At 33.6% G+C, this 15,286-nt stretch overlaps 1 protein-coding gene across 1 annotated transcript in view; it reads left to right on the forward strand.

Annotated features, from left to right (window-relative positions):
• The first annotated feature begins 851 nt into the window (after positions 1-851).
• The window catches only part of CdGAPr (GTPase-activating protein CdGAPr), a 96,696-nt gene continuing 82,261 nt past the window's right edge, over positions 852-15,286 (forward strand). The window contains exon 1 of the mRNA XM_085956866.1: positions 852-977. Within this exon, the coding sequence (XP_085812992.1) occupies positions 969-977 (9 nt within the window). The 5' untranslated portion in view covers positions 852-968. The remainder of the gene's footprint in view (positions 978-15,286) is intronic.

Here is a 15,286-nt window from a genome sequence, read left to right on the forward strand (position 1 = left end):
GATGTATTAATAAATATATTTTTTTTTTACCTCAAACAAGCTATCGCTAGCAATAGGCTCGGTTCAGGATTTGGGGTCTATATTTTGAACTCAGAAATAATGAGAACTGAAATACCTTACAGGTAAGGAGTAGCAGGCAACCGATCTTGAGTAAGGAAGAATCCAAAATATACTTAAACACTTTGTCGAGAATATGGCACACTACGTCGAATAGGTACTGACACTTACTAGTCTCGGTTTATGCATTGAACACTATTGGATGTGCATAATGCGTGCTTCATTTTCGTAGGACACTCACATATTCGAAACCCTGCATCAAAATGTAGTGTACCTATTGAATATAGCCTATCGGAATTCTATTTATTAATCTGTTCTGTGTGAAAAACACTAGATGTGTATTTTTTAAGCTAGATACATAACATTAGAAAAATGCTAGATCTGGAAAGGGAAACACTGCTCCATATTATATAGGATCGATAATAAAATTATTAGATCAATCCAAAGAGATTGAAGATCAATCCCATCTGGATTTTAAAATTTATGGATCGTGAGCATAATAATATAATCAGTGAATATTTTACTAAAGAGATTAAAAGACTGTTCAACCTCTTTGAAATTTACTTAAATATTATTAAGTATGTAAAAATTCACTATAAGTAGTTTGTTTTCTAAAGCTAAATTATTATTCTATTAAAAATTGAAATATCAATAGGTATTCAGTTCCACTTCGATGCTTATGGTCTAATCTAATCTCACCTCATAATACAATATCTTTTCTAAAACATTATTTTGGTGTATTATTTTTGTAAGCAGCATTATCATGTTTACAAAAAATATACTGGCAACAATTTAGTCGAGTTTCAAAATGGCGCGTGTCGTTTGTGTCTGACAATTCGTGTGAAGAAAATATAATTGCTAACGTGAATTATGTGTGATTATTCCCATTGGATTAGCCGAAATATATTTCCATGAGTTGGGTGAGTAAATTGTAATACCACTTTCATTGATTTGCAGACGAATTTTCATCACCGCGACGTTTTGTATACATGTCAAAAAGTGCCTCCTGTAAAATAAATTATTGGGGTTATTAATTCGGTATTATTTTTGTATATTTTCTGTTTTCCAAGGAGTGGCGATTGAAATGCAATTAGAAAGAAAATAAGGAATACACAAACAAATATTATACACCCCACGATATATTCTGTGTAACGTTGCCACGGATTTAACTGCCTTTTTAACTACCGTATCATATTGACTGTTTATTTTTCTTTGCCATGTTAAGTGGCACATTCGTGTTGTATATTGACAATAATTTGAAGCACACGCGGAATATAACATACTATTTCTGATAGCTTTTGATACATATTCAATTACTTCTTTGCATTTATGTGGTTTCAAAGTTAAAAAATATAAAATATAATTTTAGTTCCCTTTCTACCTTGTTTATAAACTTGTGTGGCGTATTCCGTTACACGGCATGTAATCTGCAAAACATTATTCTGAACACATTTTAAAATAGTTCTTGTAGGTATAATGCGTATGCATTGCGGTGTTTAAATATTATGAATTTATTAACAATTTCACAAAATGTTCCTACCTACGTGAAATTTGAATGTTATTTTATTAAAAACTGTCATTACTTACCTACCTACTCTTGTTTTTCTCGATGATTGTCATCGAAATCAATTAAAAAATATAGGTATAATGTTACGTACGGATAAATTGTGTTTTATTTAAATGGTGTATGGATGTATACTGTATCTCTATGTTTAATTTTATTATTCAACATTACATAGGTACCACCTTCGATTGAATAACGATAAAAGGTTTGTCTATTTTTTTTGCGCAATGTGTACCATCAACAACATCAACAATATGATTCTGTTTTGCGCAGAGGTTTAATATTTAATACGCATTTTTACCTATTACTTATTTACTTGCACACTACGAATTATTACGAACGAACTTTTCTTACTTTCACTGTTCCTTGAAGTTCCTAAATATACTTTTTTTTTAAAATAAAAATTGTTAATAGGTAGGTACCTATAGTAATTTATGGATCCATAGCGTTTGCACGAGAAACATTCAAAATATTGCACACGTTCAAAAAATAACCATTCTATCAAGGTAGATACCTACCTACCTAGAATCAAAATATAGTAATAAAGAAATCGATTCTATAGATAGAAGATCGAAAGTTAAATATGTATAAATTCTCTCAGTTATCGATTTTGCCGATCGATTACTTTTAGAAATCATTTTTTATAAAAGAGAAAATTTCAACTCAAAAGTTTCTTAGGAATTCATAATCCTGATTTCGATTGTTAGAACACACCGAAAAAAACCATTTGAGAAAAATCTAAAAAGGCCCATTTTACGGAAAATAAACAATTGTTTCGATTTTGACCTTTTGCTTTCCAAAGAAAATCAATTAAATCGTTATATTATTAAGAATCAATACATCCCGATTATAGTAAGTTTCCCTGGGACAGATCGGTCGCAACATCATTCCACCCTTCACCATCCCCCGTAGTCCAGTGCGTAAATTGTTGGCCTTTCATCTCGGGACTTCGGTTCGATCCTGGTGAGGTCACAATATATTTATGTGATTTTCTCAAAGCCTGGGTGTTTGTGTGATTGTTTCATTTCTATTGCTACACTAGTGTCATTGGACCTCGTGGACTGTTGTATTGGTAAAAAGAATTCTTGTATGTATAAGTATATAATTATATTAATTAATTTATTATACCTACATAAAAAGTTTCTAAATAACTAATTTCTGAAACATAATACCTACTTACCATTATTAGGTATACTATATTATAAATTATAACCACTAACAATTTTACGTGAAACACAATGTTGTGCCGCTGGCAAGAATCTCATAATAAACTAAATAGGTATTGTCTCAAAAGATGAAAAAAAATGTATTTCCTCCCAAGTTTGCCGCTCTTAAAATGTGTCGCCCAAATGCAGTGCATTACTTGCTTGCCCGCACATAACGTTACATAGCATAATGCACAGAAAGCCGTAGACCAGGGGTGTCAACTAACTTTTATATAATTTATTGGGGGTGTAATTAGGTACTCAAACCATTTCTCAAAACATGATTCTAACTAAATTTTCGTCCGTTAAGTTGTTCTGTACTTCGATTTTATAATTTTCATAATACATTATACAATACATTATACTTCCAAATTATCAATAAGTAAATACTTACATAAAATATTTTTGGCGATCGACCAAAAATCGTTTCGCGATCGATCTTATTGTTTGGGCGCAATATTGCCCTGTGATTTTCAATAATATTATGTAGGTAGGTGCATACTTTCCATAGAATATTATCCAACCTAAGTGAGTAGGTAGGTACTCAGCGTGGCTAAGTGATTTTTACATCTACGCATCCAGTTTTGATATGCCATTTAAACATATTAAGTAGGCGTGGTGTGCTGAGAAGACGTGCTTTGAATTCATTATCAGATTTTCATCCTTTAATAATACTAGTGACGATTTGTGCCGCCTTTATTAGGTACTTTACTTATAATAGATAGTCACCTACGTTTGATGCAGCGATTTACAAACTGGTAGGCGCGGAGTATTGCAAAGGGAGGCGCGAAAAGTTTAACAGAATTAATGTATCCACAGGTTTGCAGTTTGCAAATGCATAGTTTATGAAATGGCCGCTAGTTATAAACTACAAAAAAAAAAACAGTCCTATAAAAGGTTGTTTGCAAACCTGTCTGAAAATATGGAGACTAATTTTAAATACTATTGTGAAGTGCGCTGGATAATTCGTGAAGAAATGAAATAAAAGGGTCAAATCATAATGTTAAAATCTGAGGCAAATTTGTATAGGAACGATAATTTTGTTGTTAAACTTGTATAGGTGTTTGGTTGAACTTAAAAAAAAATTGAATGAATCAATGCAAGGACCACTAATGCATTCACTAATTTAAAAAGACAACATGAAGGCATTCATAACAAATTGGAGCTTTGGAAATCAAAATTACAAAAATAATAAGTTCGCCATATTTCCACTTTTATATGATTTCTGCGCCAAATATATTGAAGCAAACAAAAATCAATATACCTACTGAGTTTTTCGTTAGTTTGCTAATGCACTTTTCACATTATTTTGTTAATAGTAAAAAAGGCCGCCTGCTACAAAGCGCTAATTCGTTTCAAGGCTATTAAATATTTTAAATATGTGGTTATGCATTGCAATTTAATGTGATATATATATGCTGATTGATATACTTAAATGATATCTCCCATGTATAATTTAGGAAACACTACATTAGAGCACCACACTGCCCTTAACCTTAGCGATAGGTAGGTGGGCCCGCCAAAGATCCTAGCCTGGGGGCCCGCTTCAGGATGTGGGGCCCATGATAGAATCCATCTGTCAATGAACGATGGATTGGACTACTATTGAAATTGATTGTGCTAATAAACAAGCACATTCATCGCATGAAAAACCAATTAATTTAGAAATGAATAGGTATAATATAAAAAGTAAAACCTTGTTTATTTTTATATATTTTTTTTTCATTTTGTATTACTTTTCATTTAGAAATAAAGGGGGGGAGGCGCCAAGATTAGATTTTCTTAAAAGGGAGGCGAAGTAACATACAGTTTGGAAACCACTGGTTTAATGTAATCAACACGGCTATCTGTGGATATAAGACGGCAGAAGTAAATGGGTACAAGCCTGTTTAATGGAAGCCAGGCGGGAACAGGGGCAATTTTCATTGCCGATTTCGGCAAAATTCATGAATTCAAGAATTATAACCTGACCTAACATAACAAATCTGTGGTAAGATGGCAAAGCATGATAAATGTCCGTTTTTATAAATTGTTCAGGCAATTGCAATATTCTAAACTTCGAAAAATATTCAAACAATGAACAAATCGCATATTGATTCAACTTATAAGACCTATTAATTAATACAATATTTTGATATCTTGTAGATCTCATTGATACGGGTCTGAAGGTATACATAACTCAATTTGCCAAAAAAACGGACATAATATCATGGTTTGCCATCAATCCAGTAAGTATATCGGCTATTTTCAAAATTTGTTTGCCGCTAGCTTCCAGTAAACAGACAATGAACCGAAAAATGAGCTGTTGTGTCCACTAACGTAACTTTGCCCCAACAAAGGGGTGTTATGTAGGTAGCCACTGCCTTCTGTAGATTCAAAGTCTTAGTCTATCTTTTTGCACAAGCATATTTTTTAACGAGTGGTCCCACTGTTCAGGTGTCAATATCAGATCCCAGATCGCCTAACGTACTATTGATTAGTAGTTAGGTATATACAGTAAGGTAGCCCAACATCATTTTTACCGGAATCGGTTGTTGGTTATCCCTATGAATTCAAATGCCGAACGCTGTAGAAGGACTAGGGCAGTAGGTGGTATATATCTACATTTGAATGAGCCCAAATAGTATTATAATATATACATAATATTATGTGTATTGTGAAGTTATTATACGGCTTACTTTATGTTCAGAAATTGTTTTCAGTAACCAAGAATGTATTTTCAGACAACTTGTTAAGATAGCTGAAAAAGAAGAAGCGTGAAAATGTGCCTTTACTCGAGCACACGCAGGCGTAGGCCTTTTGGGATTTTGTCACTGTTGCCACGAGAGAGATTCACCTATCCACTCCCCGACCTGGCTGCTGCCCATGATGTATTTATTTCCATTTTTTCCTGCGAACATGTTGACACACAAAAACAAATTAATTAATATCGTCACCTGACAGACCAAAATACATACCTACCATGTTTATCGTTGGAGAGCAATGATAACCTTTGGTTGCGTGGGGATTTTTTTGTTGGTGATTGAATAAGTGTTTGCTGTGGGGGTACCTATTTAATTAAATTGATTCTTTTAATATTATAAATGTACATACTCCAAATTTACACGTATGTCTGTCACTTTAGAACTTAAATATATTAGGTACATATATCGTATAAGACAGTGGTTCCCAAAGTTGACTGGGCCCCGACCCATCTAACAAAAATTTCCAATCTTGGGACCCACCTCTTAGCTGTCTTAGAGAAAAGAGGGTATAAATATTGGTAATGCTCAGATTCCCTAGTGGCGAGTCGTGGAACTACTTAATGCTGTCTTATTTGTTCTAATTGAAATAAAAAAAATATTTTTTATAACTGTTACCAATATGAATGAAAGACTGTTGAAATAAGAAACACAACTTAAATAAAAAAAAAATATTACTTAAATACCTACACCTGCAAGGTTTTTTTACAAAGTTATTTTAATGGGAAGGATGTATTTGTTTCTTATTTTTTTTCATTACAGTTTTAGCATCAACTTCAACTTTAGTTACTTTTAATCGCAGTGAGTTTGATATATCCAATTTATTTCGGTATTTAGTTTAAATGTTAACCATAGCCGAAAATCTGACCTCACATAGATATGAGGTAGTAAAGAGGAGGAAGATTTTCATAGCTTCATCGAACAGGTAAGGATAATTATCAGCAACTGAGAGCCAGAATTTCGTTAACTGTTTACGATTGAAACTATTTTTCAGTGACGTATCTTCTGATAAATCAATGAGTTCTTCACTTGCTTTTGTTGACATACTAGTTGGTAAGTCGTCTTGAAATGGGTTACAAATCCAACGCAACGAATCAAGCCATCTGTAGTGCATTGGCAATTCAAATTATTATTATTTTATCACAATATTTTCCGTAACTTAAGTTTATTTCAATTTTTAAGAATTATAAATAGCTGAATGAAATATCAAATTTATCACTTTCTATTTTTTTAAATTCATGTATACAGTGGCGAGGGCCCACTCAATATTCGCTCGCGACCCATAGTTTGGGAAACCATGGAATAAGAGATAATACGAGAACACAGAGAGCGAGAGAGTTTTTTTTTAAAACAAAACATATGCCAAAAGTAGTCGAGGTCTGTCGACTAATTTCTGTTACCGTTTGAACAATTTTCACTGAGCAACAACAGTAAGCAAATATTATGTACTTACTAGGGATTCCAATCCCGGGATCCCGAGCTATTTTCGATACCTTTGAATCCCGGGATTGGTAAACATAATCCCGGGATTTCGGGATTGATTTTTTATCAACTTTTATGGAAAATAAAATAAAAACTAAAATATAACAGAAAAAATACTTTTAATAACAGATAACTAAATTAGAAATAAACTGAGTTTGAATGAAGTCTGATTTATACCCACATGTAAGTTGCCGATTCATTTAATTTTTCACATAAATCAATAAAAATAAGAAAGATTGGAAAAAAACAATTCTTCGCACTTTTAACAAAGTAATTCCATCATGATCTCATAAGTTTTACGGTAGTTTCATATTTGGCTGATTAATTAGATTTATGAAGCGGAAAGGCCATACACCACGATTTGCTTAACTATTTTAAATCTAGCTAACCCATTAATTAAGTCTTTACTACCAGAAACAGCAATCTCATATTAAATTCACATTATTATTTATATTACAATATTATTTACTCCATTAAACTTATGTATTTTCAAGATTGAACAATTAACATAATTAACAATAATAATTACTAAATAAAAAAAACTTTTTATATACAACGATTTTAATTTTTCTGTTGAATTACGAGGGTGGGTCAATAAGTCCTTAGAAAAGCCGACAGGTGGCGCGACTAGTACTGTAAGCGGTTTGTTTTCATGCAGCGGCAGTACCGATTCAGTATGCTGCGAAGTTTCAATCAGATTGGTTTGATTGTTGTGTGTTTCTCGTACATTTAAAAAAAAAATTTGCTTGTGGAAAATGGAAAAATGGAAAATGGAGAAAATTGAGTTTAGAGCTGTTATTAAACATTTTAATATAAAAGGGTTAACAGCAAAGGAAATAAAAAATGAGTTGGATTTAGTTCACGGCATATCTGCTCCTTCACTTGCAACTATTTATAACTGGTTAAATGAATTTAAACGTGGTCGTACATCAACAAAGGATGAACCACGCTCAGGACGTCCTGTAGAAGTGACTACACCAGAAATGATCAATAAAATCCACGATATGGTGTTAAGTGACCAAAGATTAAAGTTGTGTGAGATAATTGAGGTTACAGGGATCTCAAAAGGTAGCGTCATTTCTATTTTACATGACAAATTGGGCATGAAAAATATTTCTGCAAGATGGGTGCCGCGTTTGCTCACAGTCGACAATAAACGCAATAGGGTGGTGGCCTCTAAAGCCCTGTTGTCGCTCATGCAACGCAATCCGGATGAATTTTTTCGTCGCTTTGTGACTGTAGATGAAACATGGATACACCACTATACTCCCGAGACGAAAGAACAGTCAAAGCAGTGGATTGCGAAGGCAAACCATGTCCAAAGAAGGCGAAAACCGTAAAATCAGCTGGTAAGGTTATGGTTACTGTATTTTGGGATGCACGTGAAATTATTTTCGTTGACTATTTGGAAAAAGGAAAAACAATAACAGGGGGTTATTATGCATCTTTACTGGACCAGCTAAAAAACGAAATTGAAGAAAAACGGCCTCATTTAAACAGGAAAAAAATCCTCTTTCATCAGGACAATGCCCGTGTTCACACATGTTTACGATCAATGGCTAAAATTGAAGAATTGAAGTTTGAATTGGTCGACCACCCACCGTATTCGCCAGATTTAGCCCCCAGTGACTTTTTCCTTTTCCCAAACTTAAAAAAATGGCTAAGTGGACAACGTTTTTTTTCAAATGAAGAAGTCATCGATCGGACAAATGCTTATTTTGAGGACCTTCCGAAAACTTATTTTTCTGACGGTTTAAAAAAAATTGAGAAACGTCTAACCAAGTGTATTGAGCTCCAAGGAGATTATGTTGAGAAATAAAAAAAAAATACAAAAATAAAAACTGTTTTAATGCTTTTTTCTAAGGAATTATTGACCCACCCTCGTATTATACTAAATATGCTCAAACTTGTACTTGATATGAATTAAATAAAAAAAAACAAACAAACAAACAAATATAAAATACTGAAATGTCATTTTGACATTTCATTTTGATTTACATAGTAACGCACGTATATATTAATAATTTAGTTGCTAGGACCACCGCCTTAGTAACCAATAATAGTCTTTAACTTTTTACGGATTTTTCTGAAATAACTTTCTATACAAAACAGAATTAATTGAAAATAAATTCGATTCTGCTTAAATATGGCTAAAAGCATTAAAAGAATGCATTGGCATCGTGTTCTGATATATTCTAAAAGTTTCAAATGTCTAGCTAGCCGGGAAGTTGGTTAAAAATCGATTGCAAGATTTGTACCGGACAAATAAGAATACGAGCTAATGAAAATGTTGTAAGTATAAAAATGTCTTAAATAGTATAAATTATACTAGATTTATTTTTGACCGATTTTATTAATGTTACTTGTAAATATAAAAAAAATGTATTAACTATGGCAAAAATGCCAATCCCGGGACCAGTCCCGGGATTATCAAATTGTAATCCCGAAATCCCAGGATCAGAATTTTGGCTCGGGATTGGATTCCCTAGTAATTACTAATGTATTTTTCTGTATAATTATTTCAAATCGATATATTATGCAAACTATACTGAACGGCCGAAGCGACGCATTTAGTTCTACTACAACAAAGTATTTGAGAATTATGTCTTCTTCGCCATACCAGACCTGCAGCGCGTAGATGACTTTTGTAGCACCGCTGCAGGGTTAGGGAGGGCCCCAATCTGAGAATTACCCAGCCTCTATATTTTTTAATACAGCCCACGATGTCAGAGCGCTTAACGCGTCGGCTTATACTGTCATGGGTCCTAGGTTCGAATTCTGGGTCTGGCAAATACACATATTGTTTTTTAATGTGTGCCTAGTTGTAGTCAGATTATGGGCCTAATGGGTTGAGCAAGTGGCTGGCATATGGGCATATGGGTATGGATCGGAAAAAGCTCAAAATCAAAAAACTTTCTCATATATATAATATACTTAAAATTTACGTATAAATCTTTTAGTGATACCTACATATTACTCATTTAGGTACTATCTTTAAAAAAATCAACTGTGATGTTTACATGGGTGATCATATTGTGATTTGTTAATAACTCCGAGGAGTGTCAAATTTGATGTGTAGATTTTCATGTTATTTACCTGTTTACAAAAAAGTTATTGGATTTGGGAGTTATTGGGTGATATGAATAATTTTTCAGTTATCAATTTTAACCAGTCTTTGAGTTATCAATGTTGTTACAAAAACACACTACTTAATTACTATGGTACTATGGACATAATACCCATAGTTTATATACGAGGGTGTGTCAATAATTCCTTAGAAAAAAGCATTAAAACAGTTTTTATTTTTGTATTTTTTTTTTATTTATCAACATAATCTCCTTGGAGCTCAATACACTTGGTTAGACGTTTCTCAATATTTTTTAAACCGTCAGAAAAATAAGTTTTCGGAAGGTCCTCAAAATAAGCATTTGTCCGATCGATGACTTCTTCATTTGAAAAAAAACGTTGTCCACTTAGCCATTTTTTTAAGTTTGGGAAAAGAAAAAAGTCACTGGGGGCTAAATCTGGCGAATACGGTGGGTGGTCGACCAATTCGAACTTCAATTCTTCAATTTTAGCCATTGATCGTAAACATGTGTGAACACGGGCATTGTCCTGATGAAAGAGGATTTTTTTCCTGTTTAAATGAGGCCGTTTTTCTTCAATTTTGTTTTTTAGCTGGTCCAATAAAGATGCATAATAATCCCCTGTTATTTTTTTTCCTTTTTCCAAATAGTCAACGAAAATAATTTCACGTGCATCCCAAAATACAGTAGCCATAACCTTACCAGCTGATTTTACGGTTTTCGCCTTCTTTGGACATGGTTTGCCTTCGCAATCCACTGCTTTGACTGTTCTTTCGTCTCGGGAGTATAGTGGTGTATCCATGTTTCATCTACAGTCACAAAGCGACGAAAAAATTCATCCGGATTGCGTTGCATGAGTGACAACAGGGCTTTAGAGGTCACCACCCTATTGCGTTTATTGTCGACTGTGAGCAAACGCGGCACCCATCTTGCAGAAATATTTTTCATGCCCAATTTGTCATGTAAAATAGAAATGACGCTACCTTTTGAGATCCCTGTAACCTCAATTATCTCACTCAACTTTAATCTTCGGTCACTTAACACCATATCGTGGATTTTATTGATCATTTCTGGTGTAGTCACCTCTACAGGACGTCCTGAGCGTGGTTCATCCTTTGTTGATGTACGACCACGTTTAAATTCATTTAACCAGTTATAAATAGTTGCAAGTGAAGGAGCAGATATGCCGTGAACTAAATCCAACTCATTTTTTATTTCCTTTGCTGTTAACCCTTTTATATTAAAATGTTTAATAACAGCTCTAAACTCAATTTTCTCCATTTTCCATTTTTCCATTTTCCACAAGCAAATTTTTTTTAAATGTACGAGAAACACACAACAACCCGACCAATCTGATTGAAACTTCGCAGCATACTGAATCGGTAGTGCCGCTGCATGAAAACAAACCGCTTAGAGTACTTGTCGCGCCACCTGTCGGCTTTTCTAAGGACTTATTGACCCACCCTCGTAGTTTTCTGAAATATATTATATACGCATCGTTCATCTATTCTACATCACGATAGGTATAACAAGCATGCATTTTGATTTGGCTTGGTGTGGTGCACATTTGAAATTTGAAATGCATAATTTCAAAAATAGAACGGCCGATGTTTACGCATATATTTTTTAATTTCTTTTTGGCCGATCAGCGAAGGAAATTGGTCGCCGACTGTTTGTTGACTTTGTAAACATGCTGCTATTTTCGTGATATGACCCATATTTTATCGCACATTTATTGATATTTCGTTTATTTTGTTAAATACATAAATCTATTTAGGTAATCAATTTGAACCATTGAAAATACTTACTATTTCACGTTTTTTTAAACTAGATTTCTGTATGTACGAGTCGCTCACATTTTGTGATTCTATATCTGTAAATGGTTTGATGTTTTCTGCTAATACATGTAAATTATACGCTGTTCGTTAGTGCAAATAACTTGCTGTATATCATCATCAGCCGGGCTGTATAGGTATATTTATATATTGTCTATGGTCAATTTTATTATTAGCGGAATCAATTAACCCACAAATACATGCAAGTTGTAGGTGTTACTTACCAAGCATATCAATCAAATGTATTAACCATGTTAATTGGTTACTTATTATTCGTATGGTGACAGGTTGTTAATGACAAACAAAATGATTTGAACATTTTCGGTACTATCTATCATTGTCTGACAGCATTTATTTTGTTAAGTTACGTTACAAAACGTATCGATGTTGTATGTCCAGTCTTTGAATGCTTTGAAAAAATTGAATTCAATTAAAAAGTCAAATCGATTAAAAATCGAAGGCACGAAGTGGGTAGGTAGGTACGTCATGTACTTGAAGGAGACAAATGTCTTCTCAAATACCCTATGTTTGGACTTATCTACAATATTTTTTACAACATATACATTCGATATTTTTACATACGTATAAATATTAGATAATAATCAATGTGGCTATAGTAAAATAGGCACTTAATACAAAACCACAAAAATAAAATCATATAATTGGTAATATAACAAGTCCCAGTGGTACCAGTAAGGTATCAATCCACGCAATAGTCCAGAAAGGATTCATTAAGAGAAGACGGTTCTTTGGTGGAATAATATAACCATATCCTATAATACGAGTATGTAAAATACGACTTTTTTTTAGTATTACAGCAAATGTGTGGTGTGTGGTTATCTCACTTAACTATTCGCCTCACCACGTCGGGCTCCCTGGATACATACTTTATATTATTATTATTATTATTTGGCTCCTCGTTTTGTAGTCTGCTCGGGATGTCAAGAAGTCATGGCCAGACAATATGGAAGTAGAAAAATCGTAAATAATTAAACTACAGAGTTTTGTACAGCCCGCTTTAGCAGTGCAGCCGAGTATACTGAGTAATGACATTAATAACATCAATAATAAAAATATATTTTCAATATCCCGGAAGTAGTGTCCAATGAATAAAAGATGTGACTATTCCGTATCTACTGTATGCATATATTCCCCACGGGTGAGCGGCTACGTGAAGACAATACAATAACTTACTTCATTCTGTCGCGCTCCAGAATCGAACCACAAACAAGGTTACATCTAACCCCGTTCAGCGCCATGTCATACGTATCCATGGCCAATTTACTGAATTATATATTTCTTTTTTGTAATAGTCATATCACTTAAAAAGATAACATGCGAAAAATGGTTCTTTTTCTCGTTATTTTTCAACAATGCCTTTATAAATACAAAAAAGTAAATCCTCTTGTGTGTTCATCGTTTTGATTATTTATTTATTTAAAAAAGACACATTGAGCACATAACAAATTATTAATTCAAGACGTTCACAACATAACATTTAGGATAAAAAGTACAGGTAAATCAACTTAATAAAAGAAAATTTTGAATTTCCGAGATTTGGGATTTCCAGAAAAGAATTCTCGAGAATTCTCGAGATATCGGGGAATTAAAAAAAACCTGTAAAAATCATAAAATCAGTGTAAAACAGACATTTTTTTTTATTTATGTAAGACAAACAAAATAGAAGTAAGAAAACAAAAATAATTCAAAACGTTACTTATTAAATTAGAATTTCAAAAAACAGACTGTCAATCGCTGCGTCTGACAATTGCGTACGCTTTTGAGACACAAAATAAAATGCGCTCATTTTGAGTCGACGTTGGCTTAATTGTGTTGAATCCCCCGATCAGTCTTCGAACGTTTTGTGTTTTCTGTCCACTTATTTCATATAGAAAATAGTTTTTTCAATTGATATTTGATAAAGAAATCCCGAATCCCGAGAAAAGATTCTCGAGATCCGGGATTTCCCGAAATGTTAAAAATTCGATTCTCGAGATTCGGGATGGAGAATCTCGAAAATTTCTCGAGAATTCTCGTCGGGAAATTCCCGAAACCCAACTCTACCTACACCCCTCTCCACCGCAAGACATATTTCAAATATATAGACGCGAATTTTTAATAATTACACTTAGTGCGATGTAGGAATTTATTTTTCAGTCACATTCATCGACATTTACTTATCTGTTTACGAAAAAATAAAATTCGCATAATATAATATCTATGAGCATGTATGGGAGTTCTTTTAATCACCTCATCAAGTATTGGGCGAGTTCGGTCAAGATCTACAATCTTCACAGATCTGAATGATGAACTGTTTTATGTCGACCACCTTTGTTGGATTGTCGCATACTTCACCGTTTCCTGCCTTCACGACACTCGTTGGCGCAATTATAAAACTTCGCGCAGTTTAACTTCGCGGTCTGAAGGAGAAAATAACGTGAGTTATGATCGAGATTACACTCATTCTATGGGTCTCACTCATCCGTTATCAATTTATTTTGATTCTCATCCAATAACGGGAGATTGGAAGCCGCCTTCTTCCACTTTTCATGGGTTCGCTGCACAGTTGTATTTCTCTTAGTTATGGCATACTTATATTATTATGCTCCCAACTTTTTGTCTACTACCTACTTACGAGAAATACGAATCTATATTTTTCACCTCTTTTCAGTCTCTACCTAGCATGACCACGGCACTAAATGTCGAGTTACGATGGTATAACTTGTACCAGTTTAACTATACCACATAAGCGTGAAGTTCGATAGTCTGACAGTAAATAATATGGTAGTAAAACGATGCAATAAGCTTCATGTAGTGTTGCCAACTTTCGTTGACAAAAACATGCCAGACGGGGCATAAAAACAAGCTATTTGGCAGGAAAAACACTAGAATTGGCAGGAAGAACACTAAAATTGCAAGTAAATTTTCTTATTCTACCAAGAACGAAGTCAATACCTTTCATTTCGCGTATCGAAAAAAGTGCAAAAATCGATAAAATGACTAGACTATACGTGTAAAAAACACACATTTTAAAGAAATATATTTCAAAATTGACAACAAATGTCTATATTGTGTCAACGGTGTTCAAGTTTCGTTCGGATAATCGTCGAACTGATTTCCCATACCTAAGCACACATTAATTATATGATACCATTTCACCATAAGGCCATGTATGCTCCTATTGTTTCAAGTGTCAATATGTTGTTTTATTTATCACGGCCGTAGGTACCGACCTACCTTCATTAAGTAAGTATCTGATAGTCAGAAATTTGATGAGCCTGAAAATAAATAAACTAAATATCTAGCGTATTTTCAG

The sequence above is a fragment of the Rhyacophila brunnea genome, unplaced genomic scaffold, assembly GCF_057557595.1.
Source record: "Rhyacophila brunnea isolate RB1 unplaced genomic scaffold, BYU_Rbru_1.0 scaffold_6, whole genome shotgun sequence".
Lineage (NCBI taxonomy): Eukaryota > Metazoa > Arthropoda > Insecta > Trichoptera > Rhyacophilidae > Rhyacophila > Rhyacophila brunnea.